The sequence below is a fragment of the Heteronotia binoei genome, chromosome 1 (assembly GCF_032191835.1).
Source record: "Heteronotia binoei isolate CCM8104 ecotype False Entrance Well chromosome 1, APGP_CSIRO_Hbin_v1, whole genome shotgun sequence".
Classification (NCBI taxonomy): Eukaryota; Metazoa; Chordata; class Lepidosauria; order Squamata; family Gekkonidae; genus Heteronotia; species Heteronotia binoei.
The window spans coordinates 106,365,779-106,393,033 of NC_083223.1; the positions used below are offsets into that span (position 1 = coordinate 106,365,779).

Sequence of the window (27,255 nt, forward strand, 5' to 3'; positions counted from 1 at the left end):
TGCATTCTAATTATATATATATATATATATATATATATATATATATATATATATATATATATATATATATATATATATATATATATATAGACACACACAACAGAATCTAGTGAAGACAATCGTCCTTAATATCACTGTATTCTTAAAATACCTTGGGCCTTCAGTTGTATATCCATTTATTATGCAATATTCTAAATTAACCTTGTTAAAAAATAAAAGTGTAATTTCTATAAAGAGCTAATGTGGTTATACTGTTACAAATTTGGTTCCCAGTCCTGAAGGCTTCCCATCAAAATACAGGATGCTCGCAGTTCCTACTTGCTTAAGGACAATTTAATAACCGTCTTAGTATAGCGTGAATATGGTAAATACTGAATTTATAGTTGGAAACAATTATGCCCACCACAGCTATAAAACACCTCCTCACAACTTCAGCCACAAAAGAGTACTGGCTGCCTACAATGTTCTGCCATATAGTGAAATAACTGTTGCCAAACTCTGCTTTCCAGAGTTGGGAAGAACATCATTCCATGTACCTGGAGCCTTGAGACTACTGACATTCCGTGTGGTTAGGCATATCAGGGAAGAGTTTTAATGAACTGTGATAAGCGGTCGTTTTTTTTATCACACTGCCAGAAGTCTTCAAAAGCAAATGGAACAGCAACATGGCAAGCCATAACCCAGATATGAGTTGTAACAGTCACGTAACTGTTACATTACAAATTTAACACTTATGTGCCCAATCACTTATGCCCTGCCATGCTGATCATTATGTAAATCCACTGCTGCTACTGAAAAGTTTAGCGGAAAAGTAACCTAAGTTGTCATATTTAACATCTCTCATAGAATCATGCCCATAAAGAACATACTAACAAAGGTATGACTAAGAATGCATTTGAAAGGTCATTTCACCCACCGCAATGTGGATGGGCTGTAACTGAAAACTGGGCAGACTGAAGAGAATCAGTCCTCAATTAATTCTTGTATGAAAATGTCTTGAAGAAGGCAGATTTTTGCATAGTATCAAAAGCTCAGCAGAATTACAAGCCTGCTGGGAATTGGATCCCTTCTGACAACCCAGTGCACAGAAACAGCCACTGGGCAGCAACTGTGAAAACCATTAGGTAGTAGAAAGAATGGTCACTGGAATCCACCCAGACTAAACTGAGATATCATGGTACGGATGTATGAGGCTAACATGAAACACTCTAGGGCAGTCGTAATTTTAAAAAGCCAGTTTTATACAAATCTTGCATATGAAAACAAATCTAGCAGTATTCTGTTTAATACCTTTGGGGAATATTTCTAAACTAGCATTGATTGGCAAGAAACTGCTGATAGGAAAACACAGATATATACTGCATTAAATAATGCTGATATCATGAATAAAAGAATCAGCAAGACCCAATTCGTAGATTAAACTTTACAATAAATATTTAACAGCCTAAGTGGCTTGCACTTGTACGTTTTAAAGCAAAACTGTGTATTGTGAAAATCTGCAGACATTTTGCTGTTTGCTGTTTTACAATATGCACTTTACAACAAATCAGTAGGTAAGTCCATGAGTCCATCCTGATTTCATGTTCTCCTTATATATGACAGCTGAAGGCTATTTCACTACCAAAGGGAGGCTAATTCTTTCCTTTTGTTAAATGTCAGAGGAACCAGTAGTCAAAGCTTCTCTGCCTCGTTCCAGACGGTTTCCACAAACAAGATCCAAAGCTGACTTTTGGAAAAGCCTTTGGAAACAACATGCTTTGGTGCTTATATTTCAAGGGAAATTCACTGGACATGCAACTTCTTAGAAAAAAATGGGAGATTTACATGTTTAGATCTGCTTGTAATGAAGCCCTGAGGTAATCTACAGAACAGTTTTTTTCAGACAACAGTAACACATCTTTTTACCTTTAAAATAGTCCTTCTTTAAAACCTTCTGTGGCACTGAAAATGCAGAGCAGTCTACAGAATCCATCTTAAGGAAGGGAATTCTCACTGATGATTGTGTCACTTGTACGTTTGTTTTCTTAGGCTAAGCTCGCAGCAGACTGAGCTAGTTTAGATACAGTCTCTTCAGTTTCAACTGAATTTCCTAGGTCTCCATTTTCATGGCCACTAGTGCTTGCTTTCTTATCAAACACTGCCAAAAAGAAGAAAAGTAAGTGTTAAAAGCACTGTTGGTGCTTACAACTTGCAGTCAAAAACCCCCACATGTTTTTGTTGATAAAGAATAAACTGAATGCGGGAACAGTCAATCCTAGATTTCTGAAGAGGTAGGACAGACAATATAATATCACCTATTCCACAATAGTGCTTTTGGACCCAAATTAGCTCCCCTCTTCCCCAGTTACATGTGCTGTTGAAGAGTCTTAGGAATGAATATGCTCCTCCTCCCCCCTTCATAACTAGTCCCTTAACTATCCAAACCGTTTTGCTAGTGTTGGCAGCAAGACATTCCAACCAGTCCAAAGTATGTTGTGAAACTCTACACAAACTACACAAGCACAGCCAGGGTTTGAGAACTGATCTGTATCCTTACAGCTAGATGAACTTGACTACTCCAGAAAATATCTTTAACCATGTCACACAAAAAAGCAACACATGGAATAAGGGAGCGCTCGGCACCATTTATTTATTTAACTTATATCTCACCCTCTCTGCCAAAGCGAATTTAGGGCAGCGTACAGGTCAACTGAGATAGTTAAAACAATAAAACCAATAAATTAACTACTACATCAACATTAAAAGTGCTAATCCAAAGTGGTAAAGTACAGCTAGCTTTTTTCATATTATTTAATCAGTCCTTCAAATAAGATAAAAGGTCCCAGCTTCACAGTGACTCCATTCAGTTCAATCAGATGATGATCTCAGATTTAACAGTCAAAGGCTTGGTGGAAGAGCTGTTTTACAAGCCCAGCAAAATTATAAAAGGTTCTACAACAGGGGTGGCCAACGGTAGCTCTCCAGATGTTTTCTGCCTACAACTCCCATCAGCCCCAGTCATTGGCCTTGCTGGCTGGGGGTCTCTCACTGGTTACCTACCTTGCCAAGTAGTCAAAGACCAAATTGTTCTAAATAACTGTGCCGGCCGTGAATTTGCAGATGCAATTAAGACCACATAGTAAACTTTCTTAGTGGCCTTGACTGCCACCTCATAGGTTCTCATAAATGACCTACATGATGTTCTAGTCTTTACATCACAGGTTCAACACCACTGCCTCTCTAACCGTCTGAGCCTCTGCTTCATCAAGCACAGCTCCAAGTTGGACCATGGTGCCAGCTTGAAGCAGAGGCACAGAGGGCGCCAGGGAGCAATCTCATCTATGGCCTCAGAAAGTCAGCTATGCCAATCTTCCGTTAGCTCATCTAATAAGCCACCCAGGGAGAAAGGGATGCCCCACAGAGCCATCTTGAACCATTTGGGGTCCATTTGACTCCATGGGTGAGCTAAAATATGCTCACCGCCTAAACAGGAGCAAGATGGGACATTCATGCAGGCCTTCAGGACATGGTGGTCCAACCACGGCACTGCGTCAGCAGTAGTCCAGTCCATTGTAATCCCCATCGTGAAGATCAGATCCAACATGTGTCCAGCCCTATGGGTGGGCGTTGTCACATATTGGCAAAATATATGGAATCAGAGCAACATATATTCAATAATAGAATTTATTTATTTAAACATTTATATCCTAGTTTGCTCACACATTGGACACTGAGAGCAAGCCAAACCTGCTTCACAGCAGTTTTATGGCAAAATACTAAAGGGAAATCTATGCCTGTCATCTTATATCATCAACTTTGAAATCACTGTATCTGCCAAAGAAAATATGTGGATTAACTTCATATCTTGTGACACTGAAGTGGCACAATTTTTGGTCCAGTCTAGTCTAGGGACAGAGCATCAAATCAAACTAGTCTAGGAAACCCAGGAATAAGCCTAAAACACTTTAAAAGATTACATCTGCTAAGGTGTGTTGTGAAAATCTACAACCAAATTATTGCATTTCTTTTACTGTGCTTTCTTCTTATTAATAATTGCTTGAATTCTACCTTAATTAGTGTGCAAAAGGCTTTACCTTGCAGGGATCTGACATCTCCACTGCCATCTTTTCTACTGGAAACTGAATTTCCACCTTCCTCCAATTCATCAAGATACAAACGATAGCGATGACCACTCTCATCCTCATATTCTACATTTTCATCATCTGAGTCTACTTCTGGAGCAACATACACAACTTCAAACTCAATCTCTCCTCTCTAAAGTTAAAAAAAAAGAAGAAGATTATATCAGTTATTCCAAGAACAATTGCTATCTAGTCCAGAAAGAAAAAGAATGGGAACCAAGTCATCCATGCTAAGAAGCAACATGGTAGAACTCATGTTTACTGCATGTGCATGCATACATGAAAACCAGCAGCCATTACCATGCTTACAACATCCCATTTTGCATTGAAAACCTGAGTTGAAGCAAGAAGTTTTTGTGCTGGCAGAATGCTGTCCTTAGCTGCTTATGGTAGCAGAATGTAACTATATACCTTTATAGTACAATGTTTCACACTGCTACATCCACGAACCATATATGACCAAATAGAGTCTGCCTGAAAACTCTTAACCACACAGTAAAAATTAAGTGAACAATTATCATTCTTATCTGTCTGAAAGACTCCCACATAATATTCAAACTACATTCTGTATAAATTAGCCTCAAAATTATAACAGATTACATAATCCTATAGATATAAAAGCCCTTTCATTTTAGCAAAACAGAGCTCTCCCATTGGTTGGGGGTGCAGTCCATCAAACTTTGGCCTGTCATACCGTCAATCAAGAGTACTTGCATGCCATTGGTTGAGACTGCTCCTCTCTCCTGCCCAAGTGGCTGTTGCTGGCCAGCCAAGTTGATTCTGTCAGTGAAAGGCAACCAACCTTGATTCTGGCAGTTTCTGGCTCTCCCTACTCTCCCATTTGCCGAGCTGCCTGTCACACCGCTTCACAGAGGAGAGATTCTGTGGTGGAATTTGAGGAGGGCATAGGAGTTAGGGCTTCAGAGCTGATTTTGGGATGTGTTCTTGCTGTGGAAGCTGACTAGGTGATTTCAGACCACTCAGATACCTATCTCGGGTTCGCTTAAAAAATATGGAAGCTCCTCTTTCAGAGCATTTTGTGTCTAACAATCATACAGAAAATAATATGAAATTGTGTTTTGTTTAAGTATCAGGGAGGTGACAAATCACAAAATGAGATTTAGAAGTTCCTACTCAGGGAGGAGGCTTTCTGGATTTTTAAAATGAATTCACTCGAGCCCATGGGACTTCATTCTGTCTTAGATCTTAACCTGCTTTCTGTAACTGTGTGTGTGTTTCTTAAAAAGACCTTGTTCTTGCTTTAATGTTTATTTTCTTGTAGTTCTGTATAAAAATCAGTTCGTTCCAACTTGTTTATGGTGTGAAAATGTACCCTTTACCTGTATCCATTGTAAGATCACTTTAAGAGACTAACAGGTGTATTGCATTGATATGGTATATGAGTGTGTGTGTGAGTGAATGACTGAGATTTTCTCCGTGCCGAGTGCTGTGTGTGAATGATCCGATGTGAATTGGTAAGAGAATATTTTGGTGGTTTGCTTATTTATTGACCTAAATATCAATATATGTTTGCCATTTGTATGTGACTCTGTGCTTCCTGATAGGTGGGAGACGCCTCTCCAAGGAAGGTCCCGTCGGAAACAGTGACAAATGCGAGCATCACTGTCAGAGGCTATTTTTGTAACCACTTTTGCAAGATTATCATGAATAAGTGAAGCTTCAAATGTGCAATTTGGAATTTGAATTAAAAAATCCAGCAAAAGAATGCAAGAAAACATTTTTGCACAGCATCATTGCAAGCACTGGCACTTTAATTCGCCCACAGAAGTGGCTGAATTGTTCTTTAGCATTTGAAGTTGGAAACTGACATGCATATATAGAACTTTGAAACTTTGATATTTGGATTCATACAACCAGAAGGTGTACTTTGTGATATTTCTAATTTAATATATTGTTAAATATTAATTGTTAAATATATGTTTCATAGACTATTCTTCAATTATACTGTGTTATTGGTTCAATTTTGGATTCATAATAACAGTTTGTTATTTTTCCATGGTTTTTTGTATCTTTGGTTCACCTTTTACTGTGGTAATCTAGGGTTACTCAATCTCCAGGTGAGGGCTGGAGATCAGTCAGAATTACGATTACTCTTCAGATGGCAGAGATCAGCTTCCCCTGAAGGGGGAGGGAGTGAATGCCTTCACTTGGTGGGTGGAAAGACAGCAAGGGTGGACGGGCACTTGCCCACAGCCTCTTTCTAGAATCCATTGTATTTTTCTTCACAACAGGCCTTATTCCTAGTATTAATATAAAGCAGCAGACACTGTGTAACTTTGTCAAACAGGCTGTTACCACATCATCTCCATTTCTCTGTTACCTCTAGCTTGGCATCAGAGATCCACCTCTTCCATATTTTGCATTAAAAGCAAGTAAACAAAGTATGCAGCCACCACAGAATAAAATACAGAGAGATAAAAGCAGGGAGCTGGACCAGATTAGGGGAGGGACGGTGGCTCAGTGGTAGAGCATCTGCTTGGTAAGCAGAAGGTCCCAGGTTCAATCCCTGGCATCTTCAACTAAAAAGGGTCCAGGCAAATAGGCATGAAAAACCTCAGCTTGAGACCCTGGAGAGCCGCTGCCAGTTTGAGTAGACAATACTGACTTTGATTGACTGAGGGTCTCATTCAGTATAAGGCAGCTTCATATGTTCATATATGTTCAATCGTAACAGTTGGAGAACAGGCAGACGCTGGAAGATTCTAGGAAGGAACATCCTCACCCAAATGGTCATTCAGATTACTGATACTCCAATTTTCACCAGTAGGACTTTTGAAACAACAGATTCTGTTGCTATTATAATATCCAATTACCTTACCCAGGATCCGTACACATATTTGGATGGTTGCCTCAATTCTATTTCCTGCCTTTACCCAGGTCTGAATTTTAGCTCTAGGAATTTTTCCTCTACATCTGGAACCATCCCTCTCCTGTACTCAAATCTATGCTCCATATTTACTCCCTCTGGTTTCTAACCATTACTCTCACCCTCATTAAATAGACAGAATCCTTCCCCAAGGTTCTGCAATCCTGACCTTCCCCATTTGATTTCTTTGCTGCCAAATGACTTTCTCTCCACATCAGTGCTGGACTCTTCAATGCATTCCAACTGATCTCTCTCTCCAGCCTTCCCCCTCTTGCACTCCCATCCCTCTATTTGAGGGTGTTAACTTGCTCAGACTCTTGGTACCTTGGAATAAATTTACCATACAAACAGCTAATTCCCCCTGTTTTGATGTGGTGTTTGCTTAATAATTTTTGTTTCCAATTTTCCATTATGTTTGACCTCTCAATATTCATTCCAAGTCTGTGTCAGGGTTTCATAATCTAGGTATAGATTGCTAGGTGTGGGTCCTTGCTCCAGGATACAGCGAGTGTTAAAATCCAAGTCAGTAGCTCCTTAGGCAAGCAGTGAGGGACTACTGAGAGGAAGATTACTTCCTTACACTGGACTATTTCAGTCTGGACATAGCAACACATTCGGTCATATTAAGACATATACTTGTCCCTGACCTCACACAACAGTAATCTTCCAAGTGTTCACTATTTTCCAAAATAATTGCTTTTCTGAGAATGTCCTAAGCTTCTGTGCAACTTGCACAGAAACAAATGAGTCTTACACCAGATTCCCATTGGATTGTATGCTATGTCAATAACTAGTACAAGGAAAGGTGCCATTTGGATTTTCTGCATAAGACTCCCATCTTGGGCCAATCATGAGCCCACTTTCTTTGACAGAAAATGAGGTATTTGCTCAACTCTCCTATTGAAATCAACAGTTTCCCAAAATGCAGAACTTTGGTTTGATTTGGCCCAAAACTGCTAATAAAGTTAGTTAAATAAACTAAATTGTATGCCAGCCACATTATTTTTTGTAAACTTTTTCTTAAGAACCTGTTGGGACACTGTGTTCTGTTTATTACATCAAATATGTGATACACAGTGTTTCCAAAACAGGCTTTCATCCTGATTCAAAATAAATGTTATCCATATCATCAGATTATGCTGTGTTACCATCTGTCTATCCATAGCACAAGACAATACCATCTTGGCTCTGTTTTTCAAAGCCTGTCTCAAAACGTGTATCCAATACAAATCTACATATATCAACATTCACTGAGATGTATATAAACAATGCATATCAGTGTGTATCTATGTGAAGCCATGAATTGGAAATCGGCCAAATGACCTTCATGAGTACAAGTGCCCTCTGTGAAAACCAGGAGGATAAAGTCCAAGCTCAAGGATCTGAGCATTAAAGCAGCATGAAAGAATAATGCCCACATTGGGTTATATGCACTGAAATTTCACCAATATCCATATGTCAGTATCTATATTGTTTTTTATATTACAAACTATTTTTCTTTTTTGTTCTATGGAACTATAACTACTGTTTTAAAACTAAATTTGAAAAGGTAGCTGTGCTGTTTGCAATTTGCTCCCTTGTTAGCAGCCCTCTGTCCAAGGACATAAGACAGGATATAACTGTTTTAAATAAACCAACAAAGAATAATGCAATAGAATTTGCAATAGAAAGTGGAATAAAATAAGCAGGCCTGAAACAGGTATTGGGTCCCAAACTCTCAGCTGCACTGTGGAAAATGACCTACAAGGCTAACAGAAAATTTGCTCTTTTCTCATCTGCATCCAACTCCCATAGTAAGAGAAGTGAAGCTGCCCACTTATCTATCTTCATTTCATAACCATTAATGTTTCAACGTGTTAAACAATGGGTGTTGAAACCTGTAAAGCAGAAAAGTTGAAGCTCAGGGCCTGTGAATAGTCCTGGATGGTACTGGAAGAAAGATGAATGAGTGGCAGACTTCCACTGACTGAAATCTTCCCTCTCCAAAATACCAGAAATACTTAAGGAGGGATATCTTTCAGTCTCCCCACTTTTTAAACCCTGTCACTGACCTTCAACTGCTCATTTCATTCCAAGAGCACGCTGACAACATAGCAAGCACTTTGTTTTGAAGAAGGATACTTTTTAACTTACAAAGTACTGTTTCTGTATACATTGGTACTATGAAGAAGCCCCAATCTATGAAAGGTCTGGTCTTGTTGCTTTTGGGAACTGCACAAACCAGCCACTTTACTTTTAGACACAGGGTTGGATCCTTGTGGTAAATTTCTGTCAACAGGAAGAAGGACAATTTTCATACATTCAGCCTTTTCCTGCAGACCTCCAACTACCTTCTAATTCTATTTTGAAGAATTCTGTCCTGCAGAAGAAGCTTGTCAAGGGGCAACTGAGGCCACAAGGAAGCCTACTATGCTGGTGGAAATCCCCTCTGTCACTGGAGACTTACTGCAGGATCCAACCCACAGAACTAAAGACAGCTATACAGTGAATAGTAAAACTATTTCTCAAGTAAAAAAGTATCGCTGAATCGAATGACAGAGTAAGCAACCACAGGCATTTATGTCAAACGGCAGCACATAAGATCATTTTCTTCAGCACTGCAGCACTACCTTCTTCCTAAAGCAGGCTGTAGCTGAACTTAGGCAACCTGTAAAACAGCTCCAGAACATTTTCTGGAACTAGAGTGCTGATGACATCAATCAGAGCTCCTTCTGGCCCTGCCCAAATGGTTGGTGCCATCATTTGCAAGAATACGGTTGCTCAGTGTTCACAGACCATGAGAATGTTGTCAGATAGACCTGCACTATCATAGTCTCTAACAGTGGAAGGCAAAACTGCTGCCCCTTCCCAGCAGTATTACCTTCTTTTTTATTCCCCCACTCTGTTTGCTAGCACACCAATTTCTTCACAGGCAGATGTTGCCCATCATTCAGCACTCAGTTAAAAAGCTGACTTACCACTATGATAGGTCTTACAATAACTGACTATAGTTTCAGAAGGTAGCCATGTTGGTCTGCAACAGAAAAGCTAGATTTGAGTCTTGAAGCACCTCAGAGACAAACAGGATTTTCGAGGTATAAGCTTTCAATAGTCAAAACTCCCTTTGTCAGAGCTTTGACTCAAAAACCATGCCTCAAAAATGTCTAAGTGCTACTGGATTCAAATCTAGCTTAATAAATGACTACGTAACATATGTCTCCAGAGACTCTAATTGTATAAACTCTATTGTTCAGCTTTAGTCTTATTTTATAGGAATACTCCATGGATGTAAATGACTGGTGTGAAACTTGTTAATTTTAGAAATGTGATCTTTCTTGGGGGGCAGGAGGGAGAGAGAGATCCCCAGGCTGAAGAACTGAGAAGAATTCTCAGTTCTTCAGCACCTGAATAACACAACAATTTTCACTCCTGCCTATCCAGCACACCTGGCATCCCAGTAATAAATACAGCTTTCCTCTTGGCGCTTGAACTAAGAGGCACAGAATGGCTACTCAAAATTCTGAAAATAACAAAGCATTCCAGAACCCTCAACATACAGAAAGCCACCAGACACATGCATGCATACTAACAGTCTAGCATTAGGGAATGCCATAATAATTACCTGTTGGGAAAGAATAGTTACAGCTTCTTTATGTTTGGCATCTCTCAAATTAATTCCATTTACTGCCAGAATCGCATCTCCAACATGCAGCCCTCCGCATCGATCAGCAGGTTGACCCGGGTGAATTTCAGAGATTAGGATGGGAACACCATGCTCCTTTCCACCCTATGACAACAGGAAGCCAGTGTTTTCAGTCACTTCCAAGTATTTGCCAGCCCAGAACTGCCTGTATTCTTTAACTCAGCTTACAAAACTAATTAACTTCCACTGTAATGCATCAAATGTGTCAATAAAATAACATCTTTGTTGTTCTGTGTTTTGTATACATTACGCAATTCACAGTGTGCTTAAGGAAGAGTATCTGCACAAGCCTAACATGTAATAGAAGTTCTTCCAGCATATTTCTAAAATTACAAACATTTAACATATTCAGTGTAAGCTGGTGCACCAGGAAATACAAAATAGTATTTGTGAAAATTTTGCAAAACCATCCTGAATACTGTGAATAGGAAAAGGGAAATTTTCATTTATTACGGTAATTGAAATGCCCAGTCCTTCATGATCTTCTTTCACCAAAAGAACTTTTCTGATTGGACCAACTCCTTGACTCTTCTTTAGGGAATCTGGGTCCTAATTTCGACAAGAAAAAAAATTAACATGATTAAGTTAGCATTTTCTTAAAGGTTTCAGGTGAATGCATGAGAGAATGCATTACACACCCCACTGTTTCAGTCCTGACTTAAAACTGGGACTTGTTCAAGTTAGTGATTTTTCAAAGATATGCACCTCTATGGCTTAAAAAGCCTTTGTCAATTTCATTTCTGTTTCTTAAGAGATGTAACTGCACTCCTACAAACTAACATCGTAAAACTACATTCAGATGTCATGCTAAGTCAACATTAAGACAACATAAATGAATTTTGCTTTTTGCTCTATTTGCATGTACATTCCCCTCCTCATACAGAGGAATGGTCTCTCGTTAGATAAGTTCAAGTGGAATCCTGTGCTGCAGTTTCTCTACAGAACAACTTATATATCATGATTCCCAGAAAGCCTAATACCCTGAGAAATATTTGGGCATTTTAATGTATATGTATAAAACACTGAGTGGGATGCTAAAACTAATGTTTCTGCATTTACACATTTGGATGGCTATTGAAAGTGACCTTCTCAAATGCAATTGTAAATTCAGAGAAGTTGGAAAATGCAAACACTTTGCAATGTTTGGCATTGGTAACTTAAAAAAATTACCAGAAAAGGTTCAACTAAAATTTATTTCATACAGAATATCCTGAGGATCCAAATGTGAATACCTGCATCTCAGGACTGATCCTGGAACATTATGTAGGACTGGTAACAAGAGAGGAAATTGCAAAGTTTGGCAAAATATTAGCTTTACATTCTAACAATCACCTTGATGGTGATTTTAACTGCAATGAACCAAAACAAGATTGGCAGCTTATAATTAAAGATATGAATACAACCAATATAGAGCTCTAAGGGCCAATCCATATCAGAAAACTCACATGTCCTGAAGGTGCTTGCATTGGTCGCTTTAGGTCATTACGTCCCCTGCATGCTCTAATCACAGTTTTGTGCCGATGCAGATGAATTTCTGCTTCCAGCTGGTTCCAGAGTTTATCATGAGCAGGTCCCTTCATATCTCTACCTAGCAATTGAATTTGCTGAACCCTACAAAATGAGAAAGGAACATGGTCTCTATTAAATATGTTCAGAAATGATAAGTTTCAATCCCAGGCTCTAAATCTCATTAGACTGTTCAATTCAACTAGCAAGATAAACATAGGGCTCCCTCCTTCCCCGCTTGGATATGTTTCCACTTAGGACCCTTTGCAAATCAAGATGCTCACCCTCTCCCACTCTCAAAATTTTCTATACCATCCCAGAGTAAAAGAGATAAGAATACTTATATATTATCCTTCTACCGTCCTCACATTTACCTCAGAAACACTCAGAGCTGACATAACCAGGACCACTGAGGTGTGAGGAGGGAGACAAAATCCCTAGAGTCCCTGGTCACATTCACAGTTAGCTAAGTCATGTTGTCATGATCCTAGGACTAATGCAGTCTACAGGCTCCAGGGAAGCCTGTATTGGAGAAGCAACCATGCCTATATTTCCCAGGATCCCTTCTGTCCCTCTGATTGGGTGGACAGAAGTTTAGGAGGGGAAACTTGCCCAGTGAAGAACAAAGGGTGAGACCTGGGAGAAAACAACAGGACTAGCTAGAGAGGGAGGGTTGTTCTCTCTGGAGAGGCTGTAGTCAGGAGAGTTCTTTCTAGAAAAGTTGGGATGGAAGAAGGCCGCAGTCATGACAGCTCCTTCATCCAAAGAGTGGTGAGTCAGTTGGAATCAGAAGGAATGGAATGTATAGTTGATCATGTCAGGACTTTTATTTTCTTTGCATCACCTACTGTTTCACTGCTCATTGTTGTGCTAAATAATTAAAAACTTGTTTGTTCTTGAGCACTTATAATAAACTTACTGTTGTCATACTGCCTGGGTCTGCACATCTCTTTGGTCACAAATAAAAGGTGCTTGCTGAGAAGACAAGGGTCAGGTGGCTGCTCTGGGCCCTCCAAGACAGACCCTTACCAGAGTGCTGGCAACCAGTAGAAGACCCTCACCAGTCCCCTGCTTGTGACACATGTGGTTTACTTTCTTGTTTGCATTTGGTCTGGGAGACAGGGACTCAGATGGACTGGGGAACGAAACCCAGAAAGAATCCTTGTCTAGAGGAAGACAACTAAGAGGGGGCAAGATAGAAGTTTATAAAATTATGTGTGGGGTGAAGAAAGTGGCCAAAGATAATTTTTTTTCTCCCTCTCCCAAAATACTAGAACACAAGGGCATCAAATGAAGCTGATGGGCAGCAAATTGCAGATGGACAAAAGCAAATACTTCTTTACACAAAGAGTGCTTAAAAAAAAGAATCTACTGCCAGAGGATGTAGTGACGGCAACAGGAACAGATAACTTTAAAGAAGGATTAGACAGATTCAGGGAGGATAGCTCTATCACTAGCCATAGTGACTGAGGGGAACGTCCACATTCAGAAGCACTAAACCTCTGAATGCCAGAGCCAGGAGACAACATCTGAGTAGGGTCTCAATCTCTATGCCCTGTTGTTGGTTCTCCAATGGAACCAGTTGGCCACTATGTAAGACAGGATGCTGAACTAGATGGACCACTAGCTGGACTCTTATGTTATGTTGTGAGTACTGAATTTTACACACCTTCCTGCTAGCTCTTTATCTAAGTATTTGGCTGCAAGTCTTGCCCCATATACTTCAGCCTGGAGCACAGCTATGTGTCGACGAAGAGCCTCATTTTCTTTCCTTAGCAGTTTCACCTCAGCTTCAAGTTGTGCTTCTTTCACTTTCTCTTTCTTATTGGCTTCAAGTTCTCTTTCCTATCAAATGTAAAAGCCCAGTTATTTTAGTCACAAGCTAAACATTATGTTATAAAGGACATAAACATTACAAGCATATCAGTAAGTCTTCAGCGTTTCAGAAAAAGAAGCCACAGCACACAGTAATTGTCTTGTCAGATTGGATGGTAACCTTTCTATACCACTGGGTGATCTTATTTTTTTTTAAAAAAGGGTCACATTATAAAAACAGCCCAGCAAATAAGAATGATATTTACAAGCCCACATATAAAAGTTTTAACAACACACCTAGCCATATATATTTCCACATCATGAGGCAGTTTGAATAATAATTCTGATTAAAAAATCTCTCACCCTTGGTAAATTGCCAACTACAAGCTGCGCAGAAATTGCACCATTAAGTAGGACATTCTGAACCCTCAAAGGACACCATGTCAAGAAGTAGGCCTGCCTGGGTCCAGCCATCAGAGGAGAAGCAGCTGCAGGGAGCTTGCTTCACCACCCCTGCTAGAAAGAACACTTCTCTAGCCACTAATTCACTTTTTCTTTCTTGGTTTCAAGTTCTCTTTCCTATCAAATGTAAAAGCCCAGTTTATGCTGCTGCATAAGTGATGGGACAGACTGTGGCCCCTCCCACTGAAAGGCTAAATCCCATCCTTCCTGGAAAGAACACCAGCCAGGGAAGACCAACTGGGCCCCAACTGGATACAAACGCTCACTTTGCTCTGATCTCACTCTTTGTTTTCCCTCCATTTTCTTCCCTGGGAGGGTTTATCTTTTTTTAGTTTGTAAGCTTGAGGGCAGTGACTGGAATGAGCTGCTCTGAAAGATAATTTTGTCCGAAAAGCAGGATACACCGTAATAAATAAAAAAGCCATAATCATGTGAAAGTATTTCAATGGCCCTGGAGACCGTTTAGGATAATACACTATGCATTAGTAGTTAAAAATATGCTCAAAGAAAATACATGTACAAAGGAATTAGTAAGCATCTAGATTACTAAAACTATTTGTATAATAATAGTTAATATACAGAAAGGTTTTAAATACATAGTAAATGTATACCATTTGTAAATTACAGTCTCACTTATTCCATTTTTTAAAAAAATTCTTCTTATGGCCTGAATTCAAAAAAACGTTTCTACAAATGGAGGGGCTCTTGTTCCTGGAGTGTGAATTTCTCACCAGGGCCATTTTTGGCTGGAGTGAGAGGGGAGAAAAGAGAAAGCAGCACTTCATAGAAATTCTTCGTTGGATTCAAATTCATGTTGTTCTAAACTTGTATGTAACTTTTCGATACTTTGAAGGATATTTTAAACCTAGTCTGGAAAAAGAGTTACAAAGAAGGGGGGCTTGAGAAGTTTTAGTTTAAAAAGAGGGAAGAAGCAACTAAGGGGACAGAAATGACTTATACAACTGCTAATAATATAGAGAAAACAACGCAGGATAAGGGATGTCTTCCTAACCAGAAAAAAAAAACCTACACGATATAATAAACAGCTTAATCATTCTTTAAAAGTGTCTACCGACTCTAGCCAAATGCAATCTTGAGAATGCTTTCCTGGAAGTAAAACCCAATGAATAATCCAAATAGTATTCTGAGTAGACATGTTTAGGGTTGTCGTCTATGATTCATTATTCCTTGTTGGACTTTGATAAGTGGACAGATGTGCCACACCACAGCTCCTGGTTTTCAAAAGCAGTTTGCTCTGCAGTCTGGGGAGCTGCTGTATGAGAAGCCCAAGTGCACCACAGAGCTTGAAGCTTGGCTTGTTAATTTTTAAACTACCTGCCAAGTTTGAATTCAATTCCAAAGCATTTCAAAACTTTCAAATTAGCCATAGTAATCAACAGCAGCAACAAAGACATGAAGAAGAGTATAAGAACTAAACGGAGTGCTGAAAAGCGGTAACTTGGCTTACAAATGAGGAAAAGAATCTAACTAAGATTCAGTTGCACTAAATTTTCAGGCCAATATGTGCAACTCTGAGCAAAAGTAATGCACTGAACTCAAACACAGAAAAAGGCAGTCAGCAAACTTACCATCTCCTCCACAGAAGGGACAGACTTAAGATAGGAGAAAAAAAGTTTCAAGATTAGGAATACTTGCAAAAATTGCATACTTAACAGAAAAAGGCCACACATTAGCTGACAGAGCTTTTTGTACTCAAAGCTCCCCCCCCACACCCTTTACTAAATGCATTACAAAAAATAAAGATACAGTCTACAAACACAAGCCCAAGCAGCACAATTAATATCAACAACTGAGTAAACATATATAGGATAGGCTGCATGGGTACTTCAGAACATAAAATTTCTAATAAAAATGGGATCTTCTTCACATTTTGGAAAGGACAGATTCTTCAGATGGCAAATACTTCTAATTTTTTTTTAAGAGAACCAAATTTCACATAATTACTAATTGCTGTCCTATGAAAACACTTACATGATACTCCAAGAAAAATTCAGATATTGCTACTGATAACCCACGTACCACCTAAGCCTGCATTGTAACAAGCAAATCTATAATAGGCTTTCTAACCTTAGCTTGTGTATCCAGAATTCCATAGTTTAATCTGTGATTTTATGAGCAGTAACTAGATTTAAATGGCATTTTTATCTGAAAAAACAAGTGCTTTTAAGTTACAAATCACGCCACAACCGCTCACTATCCCTCCCATTGTCAACAAGTAAACATAACGGCTTGCAAAATACTTAAAAGTAACACAACTCTCTATCTGTATGGCATTTTCCCGAAATTTATATAATGGAACTGTCTGAACTCTCAGCTTAGGGAATATCACAGCTGCATGACTCAGAAATTTTAATTAGATTAAAATTTGTCCACATTGATATAAAAGGTACAATTCTGTGCAAACCATGCCATCTCTTGCCAACATCAAAACTGTTTATTTTCTGTAAAGATCATTTTCTTTCAAGTTGCTGTGGCAATAAGAACCACCAGTAACTGAAGTGCCACAGCAATTTCAAGATGAAAATATGAGAATGCAGAGGGGACATTTGGCCCAGGTCTTCCACAGACATTTCTATTAACAATGCATAGCACCTTTTAAAGGTTATTACACATTTTGCAGAAATGATAAACTTCCTTCAACATTCTCCAAAAAAGAAAGCAAGGAAACAGTTATAGTTAGATCTTGGCACTGTGTAGCAGTATATTTAATTGATTTAAAGTCAGTTAATTAATTACTTTTCAATTATGCAGTTGGGATCCAAATTGCTGCTTAGGCTTACCAAGGGACTTCTACTATCCCAACAGAAGTTTTGACTTTTCTTTCATAGAATCATAGAGTTGAAAGGGACCTGCAGAGTCATCTAGTCCAACCTCCTGCACAATTTTTATTTATTTAATTAATTCAATTTATATCCCACCCTCCCCGCCAAGGAACCTCACAAATACCTCCCCCCCACACACCCCTTTCCTGACCTCCTTCTCATGCCAAATTCACAGAATCAGCATTGTTGTCAGATGGCCATCTAGCCTCTGTTTAAAAACCTCCAAGGAAGGAGAGCCCACCACCTCCCAAGGAAGCCTGTTCCAATGAGGACCCGCTCTGTCAGGAAGTACTTCCTGATGTTTAGCTGAAAACTAAGGGAAGAACCACTCTGTCAGGAAGTTCTTCCTGATGTTTAGCGGAGAACTCTTGATTTCAGTTCAACCCACTGGTTTTTGTCCAACCTTCTGGGGCAACAGAAAACAACTCCATGCCATCCTCTATACGACAGCCCTTCAAGTATTGAAGATGGTGATCATATCACCTCCCAATCATCTAATCTCCAGGTTAAACATACCCAGCTCCTTCAACCTTTCCTCACAGGACTTGGTTTCCAGACCCCTCACCACCTTCATTGCCTTCCTCTGGACACGTTCCAGCATGTCTATACCCTTCTTCAGTTGTAGTGCCCAACACTGAACACAATACTCTAGGTGAGGTCTAATCAAAGAGATACCATCGCTTCACGTGATCTGAACACTATACTTCTGTTGATACAGCCCAAAATTGCATTTGCCTTTTTAGCTGCCGCATCACACTGTTGACTCATGTTCAGTGCATGGTCCACTAAGACCTCTAGATCCTTTTCACACATACTACTTCCAAGACAAGTCTCCCCCATCCTATAATGATGAATGGGATTTTTCCTACATAAATGCAGAACTTTACATTCATCCCTGTTAAAATTCATTTCATTTCTCTCAGCCCAGTTTTCCAGCCTGTCAAGATCATCCTGTGTCCTGTCTTCTACTGTATTTGCAATCCCTCCCAATCTAGTATCATCTGCAAATTTTATTAGCATTCCATCTATTCCTTTATCTAAATCATTTATAAAGATATTGAACAATACAGGTCCCAGGAGAGATCCTTGAGGAACTCCACTTGTCACTCCTCTCCAAGAGGATGAGGAACCATAAGTAACTAATCTACATGCCATTACAAATTGTTTTTGAAGTTCACCCTGTGGAATGAAATGCTGCTGCTTGAGAAAAAAACCTTTATAGCTCCCTCCTTTTGTTTCACAGGTCTTACTTCACCATTCCTTGTACCCTTTCCACAGATAGGCATTGATCTTCTAAACAGCAAGCCTATCCAAGAAAAAGGTATCCAATTGGATAAGTACAATATTCCAAACTTTGCAGGATTTGGACCTGAGTAAAATGAGTTAACCTCAGAAGTGAAAGTTATCATCTTCATTATATAAATTAAGTACTACTAGGCAATCACTTGGGAAGTAAGTAAGAGACAGCGAAGAAAGATGTTCACAAATAAAGCACAAATCTCGAAATGTAAAACTAATTCTAAGAAGTCCCTCCATGTCTTTCTTATGTTACAGTAAAATAAAAGAGACTGAGCATATTATAAAGCATTTTTAATTTTACTTAAAAACAGTTTCCTTCAAGTATCACATTCTAATCAAAATTCCTCATTGGAAATGAACCTAATTTCTGGTGTTACAATTCTCTCAACTTTCCCAGTCAGTAATTTCTTTTGACAATTTTTAACAACTATAAATATTTTTGTTAGTCAATCTGAACTTCCTAGCTAGAATGAAAACAAAGGATACAAATTCTATTCACATGCACAAACTAAATAAACTAAACTGGAGTAATAACTACTGTAAAAAATGCAACTGCTCTTTAATCAACAGGACTCACCAGTTTTGCCTTTATTGCTCCTGAGTCAACACTCTGACCAGTCTTGGCGTGGAGCTGAAGCTGAATGGCATGGAGTTGTAGCAGTTGGTCATGCACCTCTTTTTCTAATACTGCTTTTTCAGCTCGTGTTTCTGTCAGCTCTGATTTTAGATCTACCAGCTGGGCCTGGAAGATAACATATAGTTCAAGAATCAGTAAATAATAGATTTAGTGATACTTATAGTGTTAAAACACAGGAAAAAAGTTATCTCTCACCGCAAATCTTCCTATACATCAATAATTATATTAAAATGCACAAAAATCATCCTGGTATCATGTGATAATCCTCTTGATAATAATAATAATAATAATAAATTTTATTTCTATCCCGCCCTCCCCACCTTAGCGGGCTCAGGGCGGCTAACAGCATATTACAAAACATACAGTGATATTATAAAAACATTTAAATCCAACAATATAAAACATCAACAATAAAACTACTAACATTAAAAACCAGTTCAATGATATAATTATTCTGCGGTGTGAATCTTCAGACCGCATTGGCGGCTCCTTAATTCTTGATCTTCCTAACAGTCCGGATGTGCCAGTTTAAAAAGGACGGTCTTGCAGGCCCTGCGGAACTGCTCAAGGTTCCGCAGGGCCCGCACCTCCTCGGGGAGTCGGTTCCACAGAGTAGGAGCCGCACTCGAGAATGCTCGTACTCTGGTGCTCTGATGTTTAATCTCCTTCGGCCCGGGGATGGTCATCAGATTTTTCCCGGCTGACCTCAGTGCTCTCTGGGGTTCGTATGGGGAAAGACGGTCCCTCAGGTAGGTGGGTCCTCGGCCATATAAGGCTTTAAAGGTAACGACCAACACTTTGTACTGGACTCGGTATATAATTGGCAGCCAGTGCAGTTCACGTAGCCCCGGCTGTATATGCTCCCGTTTTGGAAGTCCCAACAACAGCCTGGCCGCCGCGTTCTGCACTAGCTGCAGCTTCCGAGTCCGGCACAGAGGTAGCCCCAAGTAGAGGGCATTACAGTAGTCTAGTCTTGAGGTGACCGTTGCGTGGATCACCGTTGCGAGGTCCCGGCGCTCGAGGAAAGGGGCCAACTGCCTTGCCCGCTTCAGATGGAAGAATGCTGACTTGGCAGTGGCTGCTATCTGGGCCTCCATTGATAGTGAAGGCTCCAGTAAAACACCTAGGCTCTTTACCTGGCGCGCTGCTTTCAATAGCGCACCGTCGAAGGCCGGGAGAGCTATTTCCCTTCCCAGGGCGCCGCGGCCCACGCACAGGACCTCTGTCTTCGCTGGGTTCAGCTTCAGCCCGCTCAGCCTGAGCCATGTCGCGACAGCCTGTAAAGCCCGGTCGAGATTCCCTGGTGCGGAGTTGGGCCAGCCGTCCATTAGCAGATAGAGCTGGGTGTCGTCTGCATATTGATGGCAACCCAGCCCAAACCGCCGGGCAATCTGGGCGAGGGGGCGCATATAGATGTTGAACAACATCGGGGAGAGAACTGCTCCCTGAGGCACCCCACAATCCAGTGTGCGCCTCCGGGATCGTTCTCCCCCAATAGCCACCCTCTGTCCCCGACCTAGGAGAAAGGAGGAAAGCCATTGCAGGGCCGACCCCTCAACCCCAATGTCGGCGAGGCGGCGCGTCAGTAGCCGATGGTCGACTGTATCAAATGCAGCCGACAGATCTAACAGCATCAGCACTGCAACGCCGCCTCGATCCAGTTGCCGTTGGAGGTCATCCACTAAGGCGACCAGCACCGTCTCCGTCCCATGGCCCGGCCGGAAGCCTGACTGACATGGGTCCAGGACAGAAGCGTCATCCAGAAACCTCTGAAGCTGCTGCGCCACGGCCCTCTCAATAATTTTACCTAAAAACGGTAAATTAGACACCGGTCGATAGTTCGCCAATTCGGCCGGGTCTGCTGTAGCTTTTTTCAAGAGAGGGCGGACCAAGGCCTCTTTTAGGGGTGTTAGAAATTGCCCCTCTAAGAGGGACCTATTTATGAAGAGTTGGAGGAATTCCTCCACAAGGCAGGTTCACAAAATCGTTTTGTGAAATGCCATTTTTCATCTGCATAAACTCCTCCTCTCTCCTAGGAGGGTACTCATGGCAAATGGCTGCATGAAGTGCAGAATGACAGGGCACAAGCAATTAATTCCATAGTTTTCTGGATCCATCTTGTATCTGTCTTTGTTTTGTCAATCCCACACAACAAAAAATATACAAGTCTTCATACTTTGTAATTTCTTCCTAGCTGATCAAGAAAGAGCACTTCTGCTTCTCCACTTTCTACACTAAAAAATTATCATTGTTCAAGAAGCAACTGTTCAATATTAATCGATGTTGAGACTATGGAATAAACAGACAGAGTCACTGCTTGATACGGAATGCTTGGAGTAACAGAAATGCATTACATTCTGGAAAAGAAAAAGAATGTTTGTGTTTAAGTTCCAAACAAGGTTGGGAAATCATATTCTAACTGATGGGAAGGCATAAGAATTCTAACACTCAGATTGATTTCAACTTTATTATAACTTCTGAATGATAATCTGCTTCACTAATGAAAGATCTTCCGATTGGAATGCATCTTAGCCGCTTTCTGTATTGATTTTGGGCAATCTAATATCACAAACATTCAAGTAGTCTTTAGAACATAACAAAGATACATCTTAAAAACTTGGCCTCCCTTTATAACAAAGCTCAATTCTGATTGATTACATTTTCAGGTATTTTAAAAGTAATGAACGATACCATTTCTGAGATCAAAATTCATTGGAATTACTGCTTTGTGTATGCTTAATAGCACATATAATACCATAGCGGTTTACCCTATCCCTCACTATATTTAGGGAGTAACGGAAGGTATGTACTGACCTTAACCTTACTTTTTTCCTTGCTCTATGGAAAAAAAGACTAATCTCTTAAATACAAAATCTGTACTTTATCACCACAAGAGACAGAAGACCTAATAGCCTCAACAATGGCAAAGCGTTATGATCACTGTTTTCTTTTGTGTTGATTATTTTTCTGCAGCTGCAAGAGTTTAGAAGAGACACTCCTCCAACTGCAAACAAGAATGACTGAACAAATCTTGTTGTTATAATTGTCGTCTTGGACAAATATACTGCTGAAGGTATGATTAACTGTGAGGATGCCAAAGTTAAGCAACTGACTTGCTAAATAGGACTGCTTTCCTCATAATTAAAAATGTAATAATTTTATCTTCATTGCAGGAATCACAATGGGGAAGATAATACTGCTATATGGGTTAGCAGAGAACATTTGGGTAGAGCATTCAGAAAGCAATCCCACTCCGGAAATTAGATTTGGCCAGTATCAGGCTACTATGAAAAATGGCTGGAATTCATTTTAAGCTTTACTGCTCCTTAGAACTTATCTTGGCCCATATTATTGAAGGCCTGCTTTTACTTTTTAAAAACCCCTATAGACCTCAATATATATTGATGGAGTCCAGGGGACAGCTCACTGAAACCTAGACTATTGTTTTAGAGCGATTTCCTTTTCTTACAAAAGTGATTAGCATTGGGGTAATAACTAAATCCACATATATACTGATGGAGTCTGGTGGACAGCTAACTGAAGATGTCAAAGTGAAGCAGTCATGAAACAAGCAAATTCTATGTTAAGAATTATTAGGAAAGGGACTGACAATGAAATTGTTGAAATTGCCTTTATATAATCAATGGCGTAGCCTTATGTGGAATATGAGGTACTGTTCTGGCCATCCCACCTCAAAGAGTATTAGAACTGGAAAAGCTATCTAAGAGGACAATCAAAATGCTCAAAAGGTTGCAGCATGTTCTGGAAAGAAAGAGAAGGAGTGGGGGTGCATTAAAAGATGATTAAGAGAGGACATGGCAGAGCTTTGTGCATAAAGCCAAGAGAAGATTTGGTTTATATTATAAAACTTCATATCAAGATCTCCTGAAAAAACTGATTTCCAATAGATTAATGTCAGAAAAATTATGTATGACACTTAATATAGCATAATTAACGTATGGAATTCACCACAGGATATGACCATGGCTGCAGTAACCATGTTGCTTTACTGTTCATATAGTATAACTCTGAACAGCAAATAGAGAACTAAAAAGAGTCATGAGTCATTCCCAGAATATATTATCTGTTTGCTTAGGACAGTGGTCAGTCCTGATGAGCCTAACTGCTCCACATGAACTGAAAAATGCATCAAACCCTAACCTGGGGCTGTATGCTGCAGAAAAGACACAAGTGTCTTTCCTACCACTGCTGATTTTCTCCATTAGAATGCTCAGACATTACAGAGATTTAAAAATCACTGTACAAATTGTTGCATTTGTAACCAGTACTGCATTTTGAAACCAGTGTGTGGATGATATTTATATGCAGCAAGAAATACAGTCTTTCCTCAAAGAAGGTAACCACTGACTAACATTATGCCTCTTCAACCCTAACTGATTATGTGTCTCCTCTAGGTCTGGAAAAAATTACTGTGGTGAAACAAGATCCTCTTATCAGAAGAAATAAAAGTCGACTAGCATTTCTGCTCAAGAACAGCCTATTCTGGATGAACTCTTCCACACCCCAGTAAAATTCCAGAATAGCGTTGTTAAAACTTCAGAATACCAATAACTGATACAGAATCACTCTGTAATTGTTACTGACTGATCTTTAATTGGGTTCCTTTATTCCAACATGCATATACCTATGCCTGCTACTACTTATTACCATTATATGTTTACTGTTTTTTGCTTGGCATTTGTTACTGCTATTTTGTCCATACTTATACTTATATTTTGGACTTGACAGCATTATGTTGTAAAGTTACAGAATGATTCATTTCTTGTTTTCAGTGCTAAAACTTAATACTTAAATACTTAAAACTTAATTGATCATATTATCCTTCTGTTCTCCACCCTGACAAAATACTTTTGCCATATACTGTAACACACAGACCACCCTCTGTATAATTACTGCAACAGTGTCAATTAGTGTACAAAGCATGCATGCCAGAAAAAAGTGGCAAACAAAACAATATTATATCATCATTTATTTTTTACAAATTTAAATTCTACTTTTTTAGCAAGTCAGTTTTTATTTTGACCATGGGGCAGGTGATAACTTAGGGATAACCTAAACCAGCACTTATACTACAAATAAGTCCCAGGGTTCCTCCAACGTTAATGTTCCAAAACAGGACTGGTATGTTAAAAGTGCTTTAAGAGCATGGAAACGTTACTATTGTGTAGGATGATCCTCTAAATGCTTACTCATTAATTCTTACAAAATTCACTGGTGCTTACTCTGAAGTAAGAATGCACACCATAGACAGCTTCACTCAGTATTCTTACTTAAAAAGCCATACTATCAAATTACATAGTAAAGTACAAGAAATACATAAAAAATTAATATAGCCACTAGCATACACAGAATTGCTGAATTGTGTCTAAATACACAGAACTCAAGCAGAAGAGAATATTTACAAAATACAGCATAATATAGTTGTCAAAGGTATTTTTGACAACTATATTACCACCTCTCACAGTCAAATAAGTTTGAATGACTAGAGAGTTAACTGGACAAAATTTTTATTCCATATTCCTGTTTTTATTCTTGATTCTATTCTATACTGTAGATCCCCATGCTTTTGGGCTCACCTGTTTTCACAGAATATGCATTCACTGAGTTTTAAGTATCTCTGTTTAAGTATACACAAAACATGCAATTCATACTGAGAAAGATGATGTGGTAATCTCATGCTCCAATGTGTATGTATCAAGAAGGGCAGAAGATGCATTGCTAGGAGAAAACCTACTAACTTCTGTTGGTGAAGATACAAGTAGGTATTCAGTTTTCAAGTGTTCAAATTCAAGGTTCAGGCTGAAGGGGTTCCGGTATAAGACCAATATAGTCATGAACATAACACATGCATAGACAGAAATTATAGGTGTCAGAAAAATATTTTACTTAAGCATTCGCCAGTCATATCCTAAACTGTAAATCACTTGGTTCACACCTATAGTAGACTCTGTTTTTAGTCACTTTTCATTTTCTGAACTCAAATTCTTCTAAAGGGGTTTCTTTCCTATTCACTTCTCAAAACATCATAATACTGAGAGCTTGGGGAAATTTACAGAGTGAATATTTACCAAGTCACTTCTCATTTTCTTCAAACTCATTAAACAGACTTGCACTATGCCATAGCATATGTGTTTACTTTCTCTATTGTAACAATGTTTATCCACCATTAGGCTCCTAGTTATAGAAATGCAAAATTCCAGGATAGGAATTTATTCTTGTATAGTCATAGAATCATAGAGATGGAGGGCGCCATATAAGCCATCTAGTCCAACCTCCTGCTCCATGCAGGATCAGCCTAAAGCATCCCCAACAAGTGTTCATCCAGATGCTACTTGAAGACTGCCAGTGAGGGGAGCTCATAATCTCCCTAGGCAGCTGATTACACTACTGAACTGCTCTTACTGATAGAGCGAGATTGGTAGCCATGCCAGGCTGTCTGCAGTGGTAGAAAAGAGCAAGAGACCAGTAACATCTTAAAGACTAACAGTGAGCAGTGACTTACAAAACCCATACCCTGATACAAATTTTGTTAGTCTTTAAGGTGCTACTGGACTCTTTCTTTTCTACTAGTCTTACTGAACTACTCCCATTCAAGCTCTGATCAAAACCAGGCCCATGTAGCTTTAGAAAAGGTAGTGCATAACATGCCCTCAAGCTATACCCAGATTTATCCAATGCTATTCTCCCAAAGTAGCAGCTCTAATAACCCAAACTGATCTCATTAGAGTTCAGAAACTAAGAAGAGTCAGTATCTGGGTGGGAGAACACCAAGGAAGCCTAAGGTTGCTATGCAGAGCAAAATGGCAAACCACCTCTAATCTCTTCCCTTTAAAACCCTATAAGATGCCACTTCATAGGATTGCTATTGGTCAGTTGCAATTCAACAGCACACACATACATTCTCACAGGCCAGAGAGCAGGCCATTTCCTAAGTCCCCATGGGAGATTTCTTGGCTGATGTGAACCAGGCTTTCACAGCCTATGCCCAAAGACTTCAGCCACCATACCGCACTAAGCACTGATGTTTGCTTATCACCAGTCAGGTAACAAGTTTTTGCTTCACAGTCAGCGAATACAATATAATGTAATGTAATATGTATTCTCATTTTAGGGATAAAAAACGGAAAAGCTCCTTTTCCACTCCCTCAAAGCCACCCCACCCCACATTCCCCTATCACATACCAAGTGCCCCTCCCACCTCCTTCTCCCTGCACGTCCCTGGCGGGTGGCCTACTGCCCCTTCCCCACCTCGAGCTTATGGTTGATCTGGGAGACGGTTTGAGCCTTGTGGCAAAGCTGGGCAAAGCAGGAGCTCAGACTGGTCATCTTCTGCCTCCCTTCATAGGTGATATCCGCTTGGTCAGGGTCTATCTCGCCTAGAAGCAGGTCCACGTCCACGAAGGCCTTGTCGAATTCCTTCTCCAGCACCTCCAGCCACCGGAACATCGATAGGCCACCGCCGGCCCCACCGGGCGACGATGCCGACGACACCGCCGCCCCAACCCCTCCGCAGGCCCCAGAGCCCGACCCCCCGCAGGGGCCTGCCCCAGACATGGTGACTTCTCAGCTGGAGCGCGCCGCCGCCTCCCTCCCCAACTCCTGCCGGCGCCCGCGAGACTCAGCGTCGGCCTCGGCTCGAGGGCGGGCTGGGGCGGAAGGAGGAGAAACAGCGGCAGCAAGAAAGGCGCCTTGTCGCCTTCCCTTTCGGTCTCCCCCCCGGCGCATGCGCTGTAAGTTCCTTAGGAAGCCTTAGGCTTTCAGTGAAGGTTTGTTCTCTTTGATCACCCGGTAGAGGGAGAGAGAACCCTGACGCAAAAATCGGCAGTCAACTTGCTCGGCCTGCCACAACTAAGACCAGTTTGCCAGGTCGGCTGGGCTGATCCCCCAAATCATCGATTGGAGCCACTGTGTTTTATCGTTGTTACCAAAGATCGGGCAAGGGAGGCGCTGCTGCGTGGAGTTTCAAGGGCAGCGCCTGTAGA

The 27,255-nt window shown here is 40.2% G+C and overlaps 1 protein-coding gene across 2 annotated transcripts; it reads right to left on the reverse strand.

The window, feature by feature from the left end:
• Positions 1–1,725: 1,725 nt before the first annotated feature.
• On the reverse strand, positions 1,726–26,991 carry GOPC (golgi associated PDZ and coiled-coil motif containing). 2 transcript variants are annotated; one of them, XM_060238561.1, is made up of 9 exons: positions 26,522–26,991; positions 19,193–19,357; positions 16,063–16,086; positions 13,866–14,041; positions 12,136–12,301; positions 11,144–11,239; positions 10,610–10,774; positions 4,074–4,254; positions 1,726–2,137 (listed from the first exon to the last, which is right to left on the reverse strand). In XM_060238561.1, the coding sequence occupies exons 1-9, from the start codon at positions 26,825–26,827 to the stop codon at positions 2,025–2,027; spliced, it is 1,392 nt and encodes a 463-aa protein (XP_060094544.1). In that variant the 5' UTR covers positions 26,828–26,991; the 3' UTR covers positions 1,726–2,024. The 2 variants fall into 2 exon arrangements, with proteins under 2 accessions (XP_060094544.1, XP_060094551.1); XM_060238568.1 differs by lacking the exon at positions 16,063–16,086.
• Between the last annotated feature and the right edge of the window lie 264 nt (positions 26,992–27,255).